We start from the raw sequence: 19,377 nt of genomic DNA on the forward strand, positions 1-19,377 counted from the left end.
CCGAGGTGTTCAAGCAAAACTGTTGCTTCAAGGAAATCTTGTGTGGGTTTGGTGTCAAGGAAGACTCAAAGGTGGCTTAGAGCCTGAGAAGGGGAAGTCTCATCTGAAGATGAAATTTCTGACAGCATTTCAGCTGTCGGAGAGGGAGAACTTTTGTTTTGCAGCCAGGAGTGATTTTTTTCTTTCCTGAATCCTGAAGATGAGAAACACTTTGGGTTTTGATGAAGAGGATAAATGAATTCTTTTGTTTCCGCATTACTAAAAAGTGAGAAACAAGTTACTTGTTTCAAAGACTCTTTCTGTTTAGCCTTGTAAAAATGACTTTGGAGGATTTGGGTGGGTTTTGAAAAGATTTAGTTCGTGCAAAAGAAGCTGCCCTTTCTCTGCTCATCGCTGCCTCCCCTGTCTGAAGGCACGTACATTAGAAATTCTCTTTGTCTTGAGCTCCAGGCATGGAAAAAATACCGCTGCTTTCGCTGGTTTTTGAGAGCTAGACGTCTTTCAAAACAGCACGAAGGTGTAACTCTTGGGAGTTTGGGCTGTTTCGGGACTTCGAAGGATTTCGCAGATTAAAAAAAAGTTTGTTACTGTTGGCTACATGCCCCTTAATTTTTGCTAGCGGTGTGGCCCAGCCCTTGGGCAGTCGGTGTCCCATGATGACTAAGGTTTGAGCAGTCATTCGACAGTCTTCATGCGTGTGGACAAAAGTGAAGGTCTGAGTTACGAATTTTGGGTGTGTTGCAGTGATAGCTGTTTCTTTATTATTTCACACTCACTGCCATACAGGTACATTAGCGGTAGCTTAATACCACAGATATTTGCTCCTCTTGTCTCCGGGGAGCTGGGCTGAATTTGGAACATGCATTTAAATATTGTGCTAAGATCCTGGCAATTTGAGGACAAAGCCGTGAGACCAAACACGTTGGGCTGCTGTGCAGATAAAGCTGGTGGAGATGTATTCTGTCCTGCCCGAAGATTTCATGGGATGCGATGGAGAAGAGAAGCTCTGTGACTGTAATGTGTGATTGAATCGGAGTCGGGGAGGTGCTGGCCTGTGTCGGTGTATACCGCCATACCTGCTCTAAGAAATCAGCTGCTTGATTGAAAGCTGCAAATTGTAGCTTGAAGAGCAGAGATGGCATAATGTGCGGTTGCTAAGCTACTGGGATTTTAATGGCCCGTTCTTTATTTACTTCACAAAACCGGAGCAAATGAGTGTATTTTTAAGAACCTGTAGGTCAAAGCCTGCGATGGAATTCAGAATTCCGGCGACCTTGCCTTAAAATAAGTCTGGTTTTTACACTCGTGTGTTAAGTCTGGGTGCGACTGATGTTCTTGATACTTCTCCGAGCGCTTAGGAGGGTCTTTATTTAAAAGAAACTGTTCTTTTGATGTAGTCCTTACCGATAGCTCCTCTGCTGTTTTTAGCAAACACCCAAAACTTGAATAAGCCCTGGGGGGGGAAAAAAAAACCATGTAGCTGTGTTATGATTTAAATTGTTGTCTTGCTGATTAAATGTTAAGAAACTGAATAACATGCAGAGCTTTTTTCCCGCTGAAGGAGACAGGAGAGCAAATGGGAGCTGTGTCAGTGATCTGGCTTTCTTCAAAATTGCTTTTTTTCTGAGCAGCAGCTGAATACGAGCCCAGCTTTTGTGAAGAGTTGAGAGGAGCTGCAAGGGCAGGGAAGGCTGGGGCTCCTCATAAGTTGTATTATCAAACTCTTTAACGTACCAGCCTAGGCTGTGACTGTCAAACCTGTTTGGTTTTCAGTTCTGTAACTTGTACCAGTGATTTGCTTTTATTTTAAAGGATAACACTGTAACTTGTTTTCTATCCTGGCAGCCTCCAAAGGTAAAATGCTTGACAAGAATCTGGCACCCGAACATTACAGAGACGGGAGAAATCTGCTTAAGGTAGCAACAGCTTTCTATTTTTCACTTTAGAGGTGTTTGTGTGTGATAAAACACTGCATATAATTTTCATGTCAGCGTTATTTAGTGTCTCAACAGCTTGTGCAAATCGAATGGGTCCGTGACCCTTGGGGACCCAGGCAATCCGCTGAGAGCACTGTGCCTGCTATGTGTTAGAGACTATATAGAACCCTGTTCTTTAATTTTAGATACAACATTTTATTTTATCTAGGCTGAAAGCATAAACTCCAATCCAGGCCAAACTTAGTCTTTCTTTGTTTTCCCGTAGGTGAATAATCCTCAGTGAGAGGCCTTAAAGCTTTACTTGTTTAATGCTTAAATGTGTTAAGTACTTGGAAACCATTTACCTTTCCTAAGGGGGAAAAAAATGCCTTGAACTTTGACGGTAACCACTTTATATTTGCCATTTGTTTATTTTCGCACTTAATATCTGCTATGAAACACATGTGCTGGTTATAACAAAACATATGAAGTGGATACTTTCCTTTAAAGGGGGGGGTGTGCTTAAGATAAAATATGAAGCCCAAAAGCTCACTTTTACTGAAGTAACAGATTTATGTTGCTGCGCTCTTTTGCTTGATAGTAAATGTTTCTTCTTTAAAATCAGTTTTTGAAACTTTGTAATTTGAGCATTTCATCATGAGTACCTGATGGTGAAATTGGCCAGAAACTAAACATAAACAGAAGTGAAAAGCCTAGCTGTCACTTTTTCAAGTTGATGGGACATAAAAGAAAAACTAAATGAAGCATAAGCAGTGAAAATAGCAAGCTGGAAAACTCTTCTGAAAAGCCAGAAGAGTTGCCACCATGTGTAGCAGATCAGTGTTTTCTTAAAAACAACTTTTTCTTGGCTGTTCTTTTCCTCTAGGTGAAAAAAATCATTTTAGTGTTGTGCCCAGGGTTATGATGGGGAAAAAAAAGGAGTTTTCATACCAGAGTCTGTCACACCTTATAGGTCACGTTAGGCTCATCAGCCGATAACAGGTACAAAGCTGTTATCAGCCCTTTTACCTGTAGTAATCTTGTCCATCCCTCTGAGCAGCTAATAATCGAAGTATAACAGAAACCAGACTAGGCAGGCTGTGGTACCTATGCGATGTGCTGTAGCTGTCAGACTGCAGCAGGAGCAAAGTCGGCAAGGGCTGCTGTCTGTAGATTTAACCTGACTTTGAGGATTTGAAGATTTTAAGCTGTGGGAAAGCTTACAAAACCCAAGACTTCTGAGACTACCTAGCTAACGCTTTCTAAAAGAATGTGGTTGTCCACTATTATTGAGATTTGCATGCTGGCGATACGGGAAGGGTGTTTCAGCAGACATGTATTGCTACTCTTAGCAAATTTGCTCTCAATCCAAGCCTGCACTGTTTCAGAGTGCCTCCTAAAACTATTGCATTTTTACACAGTTGAACCTTTTCATTTGACAATAGGGACAGTGATTTAAGGATCACTTTTTTACAGTTTAAATTCCACCAAAGTCCTTGTGGCTTAGTAAATGGAGACAGCTTGGCTGCTTTGAGTCAAAAAGCCTAAGTAAAGGACTGAATAAGGGAGCTGTTTGAAACCAGTCAACCAGAAATACTAGACACCAAAACGGAGGTAAAAGTTTAAGCTCTGACTACAGTGCTACATCTTCAGAAGCTAAATGAAGCTTCCTCACGTTCCTGAGGATCTTTGTGTTTCTAATCTTAAAATGGTTTTAATTCTGACAGATGAACTTAGTGTTTAAACATAATAATTCTGCTTTATGAAGTGAAGGCATTTCTTCAGACTCTGTTCTGAAACCTCAGCTTTATTTGAGTGTCAGATACTTTAACATATTAAAGGTTTAAAGTATATAACAATTTAGATGGAAAAACTAAAATAACCTAGATTGCTTTGTGCCTATTATAATGGAGAATGCTGTCTATATATAGTGTCTGCAATCAACTTCTAGAAGAGTCTTTATATCAAAATAGCTTCAACTTTTTTTAAAGCAGAAAAAAATCCTGATCAGTATTTTTCCAACTTTCTTTTGTTAAACATACCTTTATGGTATCGTATCAGTTTGCGTACATAATCATCCCGGAATTAAAACATAGCAAGTGATTAATCTTGCATCAAATATAATTGTTTTGGGTAGGAGAAGCTTTGTTTGTGTTCCATGGCTTGCAGTTACTCAGATTGGACCTGGACCCTACTAGTGGGTATTGTCTCCGTTGCGTGCAGATGTGGGTGAAAAACATCAAGGTACCTAGAACAGATAAACTTAGTACATATTCCAGGTGACTACTTTCTTGAAAATCTGTTACATGTGTCCCTGATGTTTCTTTTTCTTATTGATTTGATTTCATCTGTGTAAGCTTTTAGAATAGCGTTGTTACGCTGCATTGGCACTGCCAGATCAGGAAGGTGGGGAGAGAGAGAAGGCTGAACAGGGAGGTGAGCAGCTGGAGGAAGAGAAGAAGCCCTAGAAAGTGTCCCTGCCAGTGGAGGGGCTCTGAAGTGGATTTACAGCCTCTTAACTCAAACTTACCTTCAATGATACTTTCTACTGGCAAAAGGAAGACAAGTGTTTTGTTGGAACGGACGTTTTATGTTGATAAATGTGTTCATCTGAGATCCTTAAAGTGGATTTTCTCTGGGACCGATCTCCCTCTTACAGTAACTTGTTTAGTCACTTAAGCTGTAAAGCGTGTCAACTTGAGTTTCAGAAAGTTTTAAACTTGTCAGAGCCGTGCAGTTCCCACTTCAGTAAGTGTTTTTGAAAGGTCTCTTTAGGATGTATTTAAAGGAGAAAAGGTTTTGAAGAAATTTTCCTTATTCAGGAATTAAGTCACAGAATAACTGGAAACTAATGGCTGAACAACTGGCTGGTCATATCAGTGGCTGTTTTGGTTGCTATACATCCAGAAACAGCAATTTCGCCATCTTCCCATAGGAACTGAGATGCAATGATTTGAAATCACATTCTTGTGAGGTCTCTTTAGGCATGTAAACGGTGGATGTTGAAGGTGTGGTTGTCGGTTCCAGTCATTCTTCAACTGAGGATGCGTTTGGCTTGTGTCAGTTCCTCACTTAAAGCAAACAGAAATATTCTTTAAATGTCCTGCCCCGGTTTTTTGTCAAGTTACCTGCCTGATAAGTGCTATGGTATTTACAAACAGCAGTTTATCCTCCTGTTGGCCCTGTCACTTCTTCTGCAGCGAAGCATTTACTCGCTAGCTTCAGCAATCCACAGAGTTGCAGAATTGGCTTACCCATCTCTGTGTGGATGCAAAATCAGTCTAAAGCATCACGAGGGAAGTTTCTGAATGTTTGTTTAATCCAAATACTAGATAAGGTTCCTGGCACACTTGTATGGTACAGCAAAGTCTTGGCAATTTTAGAACAGTCACTGCAAGTAAACAGGTTTTCCTGTCCATCAGGTATCTTGAAAACCCTTGTAGAACAGATGGCTTTTGTGGTGTATCTGGAAGCTCGTCAAAGGAAGCCTCTTGAAGCATTAAGTGGGGGAGAAAAACCTCTGCAGTTTGTGCCATTTGAGAACTTCCCCGTAGCTCAGCTCCTCTACAGCAGCACATCCCGGGAGGACAGGTCTTTGAGCAAATATGCTAATTCATCCTCTAACTAATTCATGATGTATTTTGCTTATTTCTGCTCACTTGGGATGAAGCAGCTCTGCTGTTTGTTCTTAGGGTGCTCTGAGAGCAGATCACCGCTGCGGCCTGCAGACAGCCTGGCCGGTGCAGCCGGGTCATTCCCGGGGAGAAGGCGAGATGCTCTTTCTCTAGACGCCCTGCATGGGGAAAAGGTGTTGCTAAGGGGCGTAATGATCGTTCCCATCTGAAGGGAGAAAGATGCTGCTGCCTGGAAATGAATTATATCAGTAAAGCAGTAATAGTAGAAAAAGGGACGCTTATCTGTCTTCAGTGCTTGGTTGCCGGAGCTGTCTGAGGGGCATGCGAGTGTCTCGGGTCGTGGCTGCCAGTCTTCCCTAGCTGGAGATTTGCCTAGAGAGAGCTCTGAGCCTTTGGGCAGCTTGAAGGGTGTTAATGAGGCTTAGCTGATACGCTCAGGCACTTTGAGCTCTATCAGTGGATATTTTTATGGGTTTTTTTTGTCTGTGTTAACTTATTCCTGGCTGTTATGTGCACAGTGAACTGTATGAACAGGCCAAGGGAAGTACTGGTAGCTCATGTAGCAACATCTTTTGAGAAGGAGACGTACTGAAATGAAGTTAAAATTATCATCCATTATTTGCTTAAAAACTCAAAATCCTGGCTCTTGCCTGTTCCACATCATTCTTGATTTTATTTCATGCTATGAACAAAAACCATAGTCACAATATGCTGTTTTTAATGTTCCTGAAATTGGTTTTGGGCTGCTCTAGTGGTAGTTGCATATTTTATCTTTTTAAAAGCACAGAAATGGGCAGCACAGTTCAGATGGGTTTATCTTGCCCGGTATTATTGCTAATGTGTTTTGAAGAAAATACACTTTACAGGTTAACTTCCTACCCTCTGTGCAGACAATATGGGGTAATCCTAATCACCATTTGTCCATGAACTTAAAAGCCTTACATATTCAATAAATAATTGTTTGGATAGATATGGCTCAGTCATCATTTGTAGCTTAAAAAACAATTAATGTGTCATCCTGAAAGCTGGCAAAAGCTAGTAATTTAAGACAATTTTACGTTAACGCTGTCATTTCAGTTGTAGAAGCTGCTCTTGTTGATACGTTTGGGTGCTTTGCTACTTTGCTGTGTGTTTTGTGTTTTAGATAACCTCCTAACAGAGGAAGGCAAGTTTGTGAAATGATGTTTAAAGGAGTTTTCATACTATTTTTCATTCTGATTATTACTTTTGTTTGCATAAATGCAAGTGAGACTTCTGCTCATTTCTCAATTATGCTCTGGTCTCCAGTAAGCTTAGTTTTCATAACTGTTAATGTTTTGATCTTTAAGGCCCAGGAATGACTAAAACTGAATACAATTCAATTTTTTTCCTGTTTTTCAGCATGTAAATGGGTTAACTGTTTTGCTGGACTTAGTATGCATCAGAGTATACAGTGTGTAGGTATATAGGAAAGTCCATATCTTAATTGTTTATACTTAAATTCAGGAGCATGTATTTACAGCTTATAAGAAACCCTTTCCTCCTTCAAGCAGTCTGTTTTATCTGGTGTATACTCTTCATCTATGCTTTAATATTTGTACTGACTTCTTGGTTTCCAGTTGGGGATATATAGTGTTGAGCTTGTCTGTAAGGCTTAAAATATTCTGCATGCAAAAATGGGTGTATTTTTTAATTGAAAGATACCTAAGGTGGTGGGATGCAGCATATTCTGCAAGGCCTCTCTCTTCACCGGCAAGGAATATGTCCTAAACTGGAGTGCATGTGTGTCTGTGTGAAAAGCAAAGCTCGGTATTGGGGCTGTGTCATGAGGACTGTGGCCACACTTGTTGCACTTTATCAAAGTAATTTGTTTTTTGACAAAGCTGAGCTCAGATCCAGATCCATAATGATGCTGTGTGAAGAATATAGTTCTAGGATGGTGTACCAATTTCTCTGGGCATTTTTTTAATCTCTCAGTACAAGATATAGTGCAAGTGGTCTGTATTTGTTACATTGCAATAAGTTCTTAACTTTTTTGTTTTCTGAGAAGTTTTCTGACAAAATTTAACTAGAAGTTGCACTGTATAATATGTGTGTCTTTTTTCCAGTTTATTGAGAGAACATTCAATTGATGGCACTGGCTGGGCTCCAACTAGAACATTAAAGGTACCATTTCCTTTTAGATATGTACATCAAACTAGATATATCTTTTAAAATATTTTATGGACTTGCAAAGAGACAGATGAAGCAAACTGCATTAGAAACAATTGGGTTTTTGTCTTTCAACGGTGTCTTTCACCCAGTGTTGGTGGCAGTATTAGTGACAAGTGCAACGTTAACTGATTATAAAACAGTTTGCTAGTTTGAGTGTAGCTGCAAAATACTGCTTTGACTGATCAGAGGTTATGTAGAGTGCTGAGACTGTACGTGACCCTGGAGAGCTACAGTCAGTAAGGGTGGTCTGCTTTAATGTTAAGCTTTTTGCCCAGATGACAAAAAACAGAGCGTGATGTGAGCAGGACAAACACTAATCCATGACCCTTGTAACTTCAGTTGAATTAACGTTGCTGGCAATAGGCCGTCCATCACTTTTTTTGGAGTAAAGGAGCTTAGAGAAGTAAAAGGGCAGGATGCATTTGGGAGAAACACCGCATGGAGCATAGAGCTAGGGTGCAGGGATGGCACTGTCTTGAAACCTCCTTCATCCCCACTGCTTGCAGTCGTGAGCAGCACAACAGGGCAAGCAGGGCCCTCGTGGCTGGTTTAGCAAGTCCAATAGAGAACTAAGTGCCTCTGCCCTTCAAGCTTGCCTTGAATGTCATTTTGCCCAAGTCACTAAAATGTAAGTGAAATTTTGGCCCTTTTGAAGTCAGTGGCAGGTCTGGCACTGTAATTGCAGAATGACTTTAGAAGTCAGTCCTAAGACAGTTGGGCAACGTTAGCAAATTCAGAGTCACAGTTCTTGTATGAAATACTCTTACAGAGATGGTTGCAAAGGAAGAGTGTTTCAGCTCTGTGACTGCCCTTGGCTTCCTATAGAAAACAGTCTGCTTTTCTTGTATTATTACGTTGCATTGGGCGAGAGTCCCTCTTTGCCTTTACCAGGATGCCCTGCCTGAATTGGCTCTTAAAGACCACGAGCTAGGTATGTAAGTTATACGTGTCAGATGTTGGATTCTTTTCAAAAGCAAATTGAGCACAAATTTTACCAAATACTTCGTTTCCTTTTTGGAAGCATGAATGAGATCTTTGACTTCTGCTTGTTTATCTATAAAATCTCTTCATAATCTGCCTGATTTTTCTGGAAAGTGAAGTAGGTGGATGACAGAATAAATCCTGTTTTCTATTCAGTTAGTATTTGGTATGGGATTTTTTTGGAGGTGTGTGTTTTGTTTTGGTTTTTCCCCCTTGTATTGTTCAGTTTTCATGTTGGCTTAAATCAAGGCAACTGCCTTAGTAATTAAGCTAACTGGTTCTGTTTCTGTGCCTGTATTTCATTCCACCAAAATGTTGATATATAAATGCTTAAGCGTCAACGTTTAGAAAACTGGTACACTGATATCACGACTTGAAAAGGATGCACATATATTTTTATCTGCTATGCTAGTCCTGTTCATGATGTCTTTCTCATGGAGATTAAAATATCACTGCATGTTAGCACTGTAAAGAAACTTTAGATGATGCCTGTGTGTTTTCTGTCCCATTTAATGGGCAGCCAGCTCAGATGTCTAAATGTCCAGCTAGAGCTCTGTGTTGCAGTTTAAGCTTGAATTTTTTTTCCAGTTTGCCAGGGTTGTGGCAAACCAAATCGAGTTATCAGTTGTGATCAAAGGCATCTGAATTAACAAGCTTGTAGTGTTGGAGCTACTGAAAGGTGCTGCATATTCTGTAAATGGGCCATTTATACGATAATTTCCCAAATCCTTGACTCTTGGGTTAAGTTTATTGTGCCTCTAAGGCGTTTGAGTCTCGTGGGCTGTTCAGACAAGATGGGAGAGTTTGAGTGGAAAAACTGTTGACAGTATATGTACTTAGCTTTCTGTCCTCTTTGATGGAAGATGTGTATTAGTCTTCTGTTCCCTTTTAGTCTTGCATCAGACTACTAATTGTGCGTGATTCGTTTCGTAGAGCAAGCATCCTCAAATCTCACCTGTCAGGACAGTCAAATTATTGAATTTTTGGAACCAGTTCAGGGTTTTTTTTTACCTTTTTATAAGTTAAGGCAAGAAAAGAAGAATATTTTGACTGTAAGCGTTGAAATAAAACATTTAGCAAGAGACTAGAATAAGAAATACTAACTTAATTTAAAATAAAACAGGCCCACCCAACATCCTCCTCAGGTTTTGTTGCTCCCCGTGGACATAGAAGCAGCACAATTGCTAGATCACATTTTATAGCATAAAAAAACTTTACATTCTTTTCTTTTTTCCAGAGAGTCTATTTTAAATATGCAGTTTCAGTGAGTGTTTTCTGACTTGTCATGTTGTCACTTTTGAGTTTGGCATGTCATAACCAAAAAGGAGGATGGCTTTTTGGTCCTGATTTCGAAGCTGAGTCTTTGTAGGAATGTAGTAAATACACTGATCCTCCAGTACAAAAGTGGCTCTAAAAAAGTGGGCAGAAATAGCCGTTGGGGATGTTGAAAAGCTACAAGCACTATTCCCAGAACAATGTTTTTGCTTTGGATACAAGATGTAAGCAGCTAGCAACGAAATATCTTCTGCAGGGAGTCTGTGCTTTGTAGATCTGATCCCTCATTCCAAATGCGCTCTTTGAAATAAGTATTAATAAAAATTGGGAGGGTGGGTCTCTGTTGGAGCCGAATTCCTGACAGTCTCTGGACCAGACCCTATTTCTGTTCTTCAGCCGAATGTCATCCGTAAAACTTCATGCATGCCTGCGTACGGGTTTTGTGGAAGGTTGGTTGGTGTCCAAGTGCTTCGACTCCCGGCTGCGTGTAATTTTGAGCTGGAACATATGGAAGTGTGCTGGCTTATCTACAGTAAAGCCGCACAGTCAAGCTATTTGTCAGCGTTTGTTAATCATATTCTGTAATTGGTATTAACTGTGTACCATAGAATTACAGTGTGTAAGGGTAAGCTATAGGAAACTAGACCCATGCAATACAAATTACACTTCTCTTAACTCTCCACTTTGCACCCACCAATCCAACTTGGCCGAATTTTGTTTCAAATGCTTAATGCTAGGGTTTGGAGAAGGTCCCTTCCACAAGTTGGCGAAGGTGTGGACTTGCACAGTAGCACTATGGCTGATGTCCAGTCTTGTCCAATGATGAACTTTAAAGTCAGTGTTTTACATTGCACTCACTGACTGATAATAGGAACATAGCCTGGTTTTGTGGAGGAGCAGTACCAAATTTGTCCAGTAAAACACTCTTAAATATCAGTAGAATATTTCATTTGAGAATGGTGGTGTGTTGGATGTCCATGACAAAAATTGGTAGTCCTTACCAACATAGCCATCCTGAGTGCATTAATAAAACTGTTCAAATAGATTAAAAAAAAAAACACACAAATCAGCTTTACTGTAGGTTTTCTGCCATTGTATGCATTTGTATGTTAAGTACTTAATCTTTTAGAAAGCTGAAGTTTTAGAAGCAACAGCCAAGATCATGCCTCATCTTCTGTATCCTTGCGGTGGCAGCAGAGATCTTAAATGAAAATCCTTCAAAACAAACTGCTATGACATTTTTAACATTTGCTTTACTATAAAATGGATAGCAACTTGCAGAGGCATTTAAATTATACCTTTTTTAAGAAAGCTTAAGCTTTTCCTAGAAGCTCTATAAAAGTTCTCCTCTGATAAAATGTGTTTTGACAGCATAGAGAATTCTTAAAAAAAAAAAAAAAAAGGCACTGAGTTCAGTTTTCTAGTGTTTTATTGCACTCAATGTCTTCTCATCCATGATTGAATTCTTTGCATTACTAAATGTTGAGCATTACCTCTTCTTACAATTTACTCCCTCTTATCTGTTAGTGTTTTCCATGGACCACTGTGAAATGCAGCCTGTGAACCACTACTAGATGCTGAAGAACATGCTCTCTCTCAATTACTGTAATAGATTTTTTTTTTTTTTAATCTGCTTATACGGAAAGTTGGGTTTTAACCCTGAAAAAGATTGGTTAATGTTTTAAAAGAATATATACATATACATACACACACACTCTTTTATCACAGTTGATATAATTGTGAATGTTTTCTTTAACCATAGAAACACTCCTGAATCCTGAATTCTTAGATAATACCCTGTAGCAGATGGCTCCACAAACTGTGCATTGTGTAAAAACTGATGAAATACTTTAACTGATCTTTTAGTGTGATTGTGCACTTCGTTACAGCTAGTTCTAAGTAAGCAGTGAGAGTTCATTTACTTTTTGTCTCCTTTCCTTTTTTCTTCTGCATCATCTTATTGCATACTACTTTGCTCTCTAAATCAGAGCAATCATAAGCTGAGGACTGCTGATGTTATTTTAGGTGTTTGCGCAGACTGCCTGAATAGCTTGCTTTTCTCCTGCTTTTAGGTCTCATGGTCAAAACTGAAGTCTTCCAGGTGGAGAGCAAATAGGTGGTTTTAATTCCATGCTGTTCTCAGGTTTTCATTTCACTGAAGATGCAGAATCTCAGAGAATCATACCAGCTTTTTAAGTACCTATAAGAAATAAAACCACTGCTACTGCTCTGATACCCTGTTTTTTCCTCAATAGTTCCAATTTAGAACTCAAAAGTTCTTCAGTAGCTCCTGTTATTCCTCAACATCTGCTTCCTTGCACCTTCTTCACAATGAATATTGTCTGCCTGCATAAGATAGGTCTCCCTACCATTCACCAGCTTTTTCTCAAATGGTTGTTGTGACTTAGCTGTAACATTATCCCAGGTGATTGGTTTTTAAAAAATAAAGAAATGGATCTGTTTTGTGATTGCCTAATTGGTTCCAGAAGTCAAGCTGTTTCTTCTGCAATCATCTGTAACAAACTACAGCTGGAAATTTGTCAGTGCCTGATTAATGAACTGTAAAAGTAATCAAAGCATGTCTGTGCAACTCTAGCCCTGGAGGGCTGAATGGAGTAACATTAAAAACAGTATTTAAAAAAAATGGTGAATGTTGACAAGGAATATTTGGTCACTTTTGTAAGCCTGTTCTGATGGGGCCACAGTGGGTTGCATATAGTTGGAGTAACTGCTTTCTCTAGGACTTCATTTACTGGTTAGATGTACATGCATTTTGGTTCTTCCTTACGATATTTTAAAGAGCTCATTTTTTGTCATGTTCCTCTTACTGCCAGCAGGAGAGATTAGAGCAGGTATGGGCATCATCAAGAGTCTCTTAAACTCCAGATGTGCAGCTAGTTTTTTAGACCCACCTGTAGGAAACTAATGATATTTTTTCAGGAATTCCTTTCCCATAACTCCAGGTAGCAGGTTGAGAAATATCTGCTTGCATTACTAGATAATCTAATCTAAAAGGAGTTAATCATTTACTATAAACTGATTGCTATTTGAACTTTATCTGTAAGAAGCTTAGTTATGCAATTAACATTTAATACTAAATGGGAAGATATGCTGTTTGTTGCATGAGTTCTGCTGTTGTCTTCAGGCAGTAAAATTGTTATTTGAAATCATGCAGCTGTCAAACTAATTGCTTGGACAAATAAATCAGAGGGTCTCAACTTCATTTTTGCAGTTATCTTTCACTTCAGTGTTTAAGCAAAAGCCTGAATTTCAAAAGCTTTAGTATAAGCAGAATACTTTTCATTGTCTTGATGAAAATAGGTGGTCTGCTGTCACAATTGTATGTGATTAGTGTAGAGGAGTATTTTATACAGACAATAACTGTCACTGCCTTCAAGAGGAAGAGAGAAAGGGTAAGCCTCTGTATTTCCTGCAATTCTGTTAATTCTTGCTGCCAGCACTGTTTCCATCTCAGGCAGCCTCATGGGAACGGTGCTCGTTGCAATAGTAACAGGATCGATACTGACTTGTATTCTGCTCTCCAGTAACTCAAATGCCATTTTGTAATGGGTCTTCCCACTTACCCTGTATGTAGAAGAGTTAAAGCATGTGCTTGTAAAAGCTGTCTTCCTAGGTGGAATATGTTTATCCCCTCTGTTCTGGCAAAATAAGGAGGAGAAAGTGCTTCATCAAAAGTAAGAGGCTTCCCAGTTGCCATGAAGTGTGAAGGCTCTTACTGTGCTGGAGGAGAAGATGCTGGAGAGTCAAGCAGAGCTTAGTGAGGAGATTCTTGATCTAACATGGATCTTGTATCCAGTTTCTGTGAACCTCCCAGTCACAGCTGTGAAGGTTACAAAATGAGGCACTTAAAATCATATGTGCAGCCTTAGGAGGGGGAGGAACCCTGTTGAGGTCTCTACCTCCTTCAGTGCCTGGTACAGATGGGAACAGAGCCACTGAGCTGTGAGGAGAAACAAATTAACCCATGTGTGGGTACTCCCATACTGCAGGCAAGTTTTGAATACTCTGTTAAGCAGGTGATTGCTTTTTGGTGTGGGGTTTTTTTTTTTTTGGTTGGTTGGTTTTGGGGTTTTTTTTCCAGGTGGTGTACTTTGAAGTGCTGCCTTTGATGCCATACAAGAGCTGAGTCAGGTTGATGCTGGTTTCAGGCCACTTCCTCCACCAAACTGCCCAGAAACCAGTAGGGAGGATGAAGATGATGAGCTGTGTCTGCACTAGCAGGGAATCCAGCAGTTGCAAGGGGTTAGGAGCTTGAAGCCCATCTCTGTTATATATGGTTTATTCCAGGTTATATTTAATCCAGTGTCCCTGTGTTTTGGAGCTTTCCAAAGGATATCTGTCCCACAAATCATTGTGTTCTCACCTTGGAGAGGCACCATGCTGGGTTTTTTTCCTCTCTTCTCACGGGTGCTGGTAGTGCATCCATGCCCCCTGCACCATTGCCCTTGAGACTTCTTCCACAGGCCTTATTTCTGCCTGTGCTGTTTGCAGGTGGGACTGCGGGGCCTCCCGCCAAGCCTCCCCCCTCGGAGCAGCGCTCAGCACCGCGCTGGGAAGGGGAGAGGGGTGGACTTAACCCTGGGGCTGCAACGGCTGTTCCAGGAGGATGCCCTGAATGGCCTGACACCCGGGCACCGGGGTTTCCTTCCTCTGAGGAGCAGGACCTGCAGAACAGCTTTCTGGGGGACCTTGTCTCTCTGTACCCGTGCCCACGGGAGGTTTTATGTGTGGGCTGCTGGCTGGAACCCTGCTCAGAGGAGGACCATGCCCTATGCACCTCACATCGCTCCTTGCCCTCAGAGGTCCCCCAGCTCATCCTTTTTGGTGACTAAGTGCCTTTAAAGGTCCAACTCCGCATGCTCGTGTGATGAAGGCTCTTAGCACCATGTAGCGCATCTCCTGCTGCCAGCGTCATCGTTGCTTTTTTCCCCCTGCTCCTCCACAAAATGAGTAACAAAATAAAACACATGCTAGGTGGATAGCTTTAGGGAGAGGCTGCTGCTTCTGGCAGGCAGAAACACCTACAGCTGAACAGGAGGATGGCAGTGCAGGTGTTTAGACTATACTTTCTTTCCTGAAAGGACTGTCACAGTTGTGAGTTTGTGACCAACCAAGCAAACAGCTCTCAGGAATTTCTGCTCCGATAAAGGCTGGTCTGCATCTGTCTCGTTGTGGGTAGTGAGGCTGCAGGCTATGGGCTCAAGGGCCTGTTAGAGCCCATAGTATATTTGTTAATGTGACACATTTCTTTAGCTCCTTCCCTTCTCGTCCCCCTGGCTGGAGGCCACCTGCCTTGCTCTCAGCTGCCAACTCTTCTGCGTTGCACATAGGCAGAGCTCCTTCAAACCTGTACGTGGTTCTTGTCAGTGCCACGGGAGCAGGATCCGCAGTGGTGCCATGGGTGGTGCACATCATCAACCCCCAACCTGCTCAGTTGGAGGAGAAAAAGAGACTGGTGGTGGATTGCAAAAGCCTAGCAGGGCTCTGCTGTCGTGGCACACTGTGTACCCAGCTGGCGGGTTAGCTGGGACTGAACGAGGGACTCGTATAGGCAGGTGTTCCCTGACACACTGAGGGTCTTTCAGAAGCTTTCTGTTTTGGTTCGGGGGCCAGGTAGAATTGCTTTTAGAGGTGCAACAGCCCTAGCAGCAACCGTTCTACCTTTCAGTAGGATTAGGGTAGAAGGATAAATGCACATATCTTTCTGCATATATGGCCTTGCTGATCTTTCTACCCTAATTCTGCCAAAAGCTTTTCTCGCTCCCTACCCACCCTGAAGCCACATACAGAAACGTGATGTGCTTGGGGAGACAAAAGCGGGAGCAGTGCAGGGCTTGCTGATGCTAGCTGGGGCGAGGAGCAGGCTGACAGGGTGCCCCTGAATGTGTCCTTGGGGGAGTTTTCTGCAGGATCCAAGGAGGGGTATGCCCAGGGCATGCTCTTCTCCAGATTCTCCTGCATGATGATGCCAGGACATGGACATCCCAATGAGCAACAAGCTTTGTCGCGTGCTCCCACCTAAAGATTTGTTCCAAGTACTCTGTGAGGGGATCAAAACCTCCCCGAAGTGCAGTTGTCCAGAGACCTGAGAGTATGGGCTTCCTCCTTCATTTAGTGTGATGATGTTCTCTGATCCTCTCGTGCTTCACAGCAATCGTGAGATCAGCTGTAGCTTGATACTGCCACCAGATGCTTCTGATGCTGGATAAGCTTGGACCTTCTTGCAGCGCAGCATTGCAAGCGGTGTTGCTTCCTTAGGGCCCACGTTGTACCTTGTTACGTTTTCTGGGAGGCTGCAGGGGGTTTGGCATTGCAAAAGATGGTTCTAGGGAAGCAGCTGGAAAAGGGAGATAAATAAAGGGAACTTCTGGTCTAGTTTTATCCAAAAGTTTTTCACACGCACCAGAACTGCAGTGTGAACTGAGCCAACACACAGAAAGTGGGGCCAGGCGGGGGTTTTGCTTCGAGATAGCACTGCTGCTCGGCGGGACAACACTGACTCACCGGCTGTCTCAGGGCCTGGAGCAGAGCGGTTTGCCCACGGAGACTCGCTTTTGCCCCTGCCGTGCAGGGCTGGACCGATGCCCGGGGCCCCGCAGGGAGCTGCGTGACCGATGGGCGCTGGGCACTGTGGAAGGCCTGTGCGCACGCAGCGAAAACCAGATTGCGAAGGAGTTTTAGTTGTTACGGACCACCTTCTTTCTCAATGTCCTTCATGGCTGCAGTTCACGTGGGTGTCTGTGGCTATTGCAGAAGGCACAGTTTTACCACGATGACTGTACCTTTCAGTGGTTCGAGTCTTCTTCTCTAAAGCCTGTGAAGGAGGTCAGCTAAAGAAAAGTGCAGTGCAAAATGTTGGGTTTTTTTTCTCCAATATCCTTGCTTTTAAAAGTGGTTAAAATGTCCATTGTTACTGCTTCTATTGCTTTATTTTTCTTCTCCACCTCAAAAAAATTAATAAGCAGCAGACAAAAGCCTTCAGACCCAGTATTTGGTAAAGGGAAGTTATAAGAAACTGAAAATGGTCTTCTGTGTAGATCTAACGATATTATACTTTTCTTATAATAAGCTTTAGAAAGTTTTTCTGCAGGAGTACATTTTGTTGTATTTTGATTTTATAAGTCTGCTTTATCAGTTTTGTAAGGATTGATTTTCCCTTCTGTTCGTGCCAAGACCAGTGAAAATAGTTATACAAATCAATGTCCTGTAATAACCTTTTCTTCGTAAAAGATTTGCAAAATTTTCTCTTTCTCTCTGTAGTGGCTTCTGGCAAAGCTAAATCTTTGGGTTTAATACAATGGCTGTTATTGCTAGCACGTTTTTAAAGAATGATTCGGTAGAGCAGTATAGGACATCAGTAAGTCTGATTAAACCATGCCTGTTTTCCCAAAACTGTTGATTCCTGAATGTGCAATTTGTGTTGACTTTAATCTGTTCGGTTGCCTGGTCTCCGGAGGGCTCTCGCTTTAGCGTTCGTGATCGTCGCAGTGTATTTAGTTCTGAAGCTCTTGCAGAGTTCTCCTGGGAACGGTTTATCCGAGTTTCTCTGCTTGCTCTGAAGTAGCCTGGGGGACAGACGTCCAGGAGTCAGCGACCAAAGAAAGAGGTTTCAGATGGGCGCTCCTGCGTACTTGGCACTTCACGACTGCCTTAGCTTGGGAGAGGAGCAAACTAGAATTGTTCCAGTTTTCTTCCGACCAGTATATTTGAGCACAGAAGAAATTGTTCTTCTCTTCTCTTCTCTTCTCTTCTGGAGCAGTTCATGCCATTTGCATTACCCACAGCCCTCCGAGTAACCCGCTGTCCTTACGTTTGGGTGGGAAGCAGGAGCTAGGGGATGCCAGGCACGTGAGCATGAAGATGGCCATCCTGCTTGCTTGAGCGTGGTGTTCTCTGCATCACCTTATTCCAGGTGCAAATGGTGTTTCGCCTGCCACGGGATTTTTGCCAGATACTGTAGCGATGTTCTATGCGTGATCTGAGATGAGCGGGCAAGGAGAGGAAACGCTAACAAAGAGCGTTTTATTTGGAGAAAATTGTTTAGCAGGGAAGCAGCCTGCACACTAAAGATATTTCTTTGTTCTTTCTCTTTGTGTCGTCTTTATGGAATGCTGATTATCCCTAGTTAGTAAGCTAAGAAAAAAACATACCATCTCTGGTATGAAAACATGTTTTTCAACATCATGAACGAGTGGTAAGTTTTTTCGTAGTAGTGGTTGCAAACAACTGAGTTGACAGGGAAAAAATGGAGATGTTTGCAGAGGCGCATCAAGGAGGCAGAAAGTCTGATAGGGCAAGCTGGCGCGTTTGGGTCTGGGTGGGATGAAGAGCACTTGATTTTCTAGGCTCGGATGAACAGAGAAGGAAGCTGTGCTTGTTAGTAAGAGAAGGCAGAAGGCGGCGGGTGGGACTGGAAAACCACGTCAGGCTGGTCCATGGGCAGGAGAGAGCTGCCCTCAAGAGACGCCGTGCTGTGCAGTGGTCCCGCTTGCAGTAAGCTGAGTTTTCAGGTGCGGTTTAAAGTCCTTTTCCAGACTGTGCTCTACAAAGCAGGGCATTTGTTTTATTGCAGTTGCTACTTCAGTTTTTCAAAAGTCGCCTTCGGCATCTGTTTGTATAGATGGCTGCTTCTCCTTTCATTGACCTGAATAGGTTAACTTGTTTGCGTTTTTAACGTGCTTTAGCAGCGAGCTTTAATTTAGTTACTCTCTTAGATCAGAAATGCCCTTTAAATCTCCAAAGAAGTTTGTTTGATTGGAAGCTCATTAGCTGCTTTTGTCTGGCTTTCCTCCCCCTTAAATTAATGTATTAAATATGCTTTGACTGTAAAAGGAAAATCTTAATTTACCGTCTGCATGTTTACTCTCTCCTCAAAAGAAACGCTGAGCGGTTATGTTTTCAGACATCCGAAAGCGTAGCTAAACGCTCATCAGTGGCGCGGTGTCAGGGGCATCGCCGCTGCAAAGCGGCTGTGAGGGCTGCCGCTTGCGGAGGTTCGGTGCCCGACTGAGTTAGGACCTCCCGTAAATGCAGGGCTTTGAGGGCCTCGAGTCTCAGGAGAGGCTACTTCAAAAGCTGCCTTTCGTATTTTGTTTCACTGCTCTTGAGCTTGAAACATTGCTGCAGTGGCAGATTTTTCTCCTGCTTTGGCATGCCCTAAATAAATCCGTGGGCAGGGCTTGAACGTAACTTTTCACTCCAATTCAGTAGAAAAATACCCAGGAAAGAAAGGTTTATTTATAACAGTCTGTTGATCTTCTGACTTGCTTGTGTTGACTTCACCGTGCCTGAGCTCAAAACGGCCGCGGTGCCATGTAGCAGAGCGGGTTTCCTTCCTCAAACCTCCTTTCGCTTAA

General features: G+C 42.2%; 1 protein-coding gene across 4 annotated transcripts in view; it reads left to right on the forward strand.

The window, feature by feature from the left end:
- UBE2F (ubiquitin conjugating enzyme E2 F (putative)) overlaps positions 1 to 19,377 on the forward strand; it is an 82,656-nt gene that overhangs the window by 32,252 nt on the left and 31,027 nt on the right. For all 4 annotated transcript variants that reach the window (XM_064515368.1, XM_064515370.1, XM_064515369.1 and 1 more), the window contains 2 exons: positions 1,846 to 1,916; positions 7,639 to 7,696. In XM_064515368.1, coding sequence (XP_064371438.1) covers positions 1,846 to 1,916; positions 7,639 to 7,696 — 129 coding nt within the window. The remainder of the gene's footprint in view (positions 1 to 1,845; positions 1,917 to 7,638; positions 7,697 to 19,377) is intronic.

This window comes from Dromaius novaehollandiae, chromosome 7, assembly GCF_036370855.1.
Source record: "Dromaius novaehollandiae isolate bDroNov1 chromosome 7, bDroNov1.hap1, whole genome shotgun sequence".
Classification (NCBI taxonomy): domain Eukaryota; kingdom Metazoa; phylum Chordata; class Aves; order Casuariiformes; family Dromaiidae; genus Dromaius; species Dromaius novaehollandiae.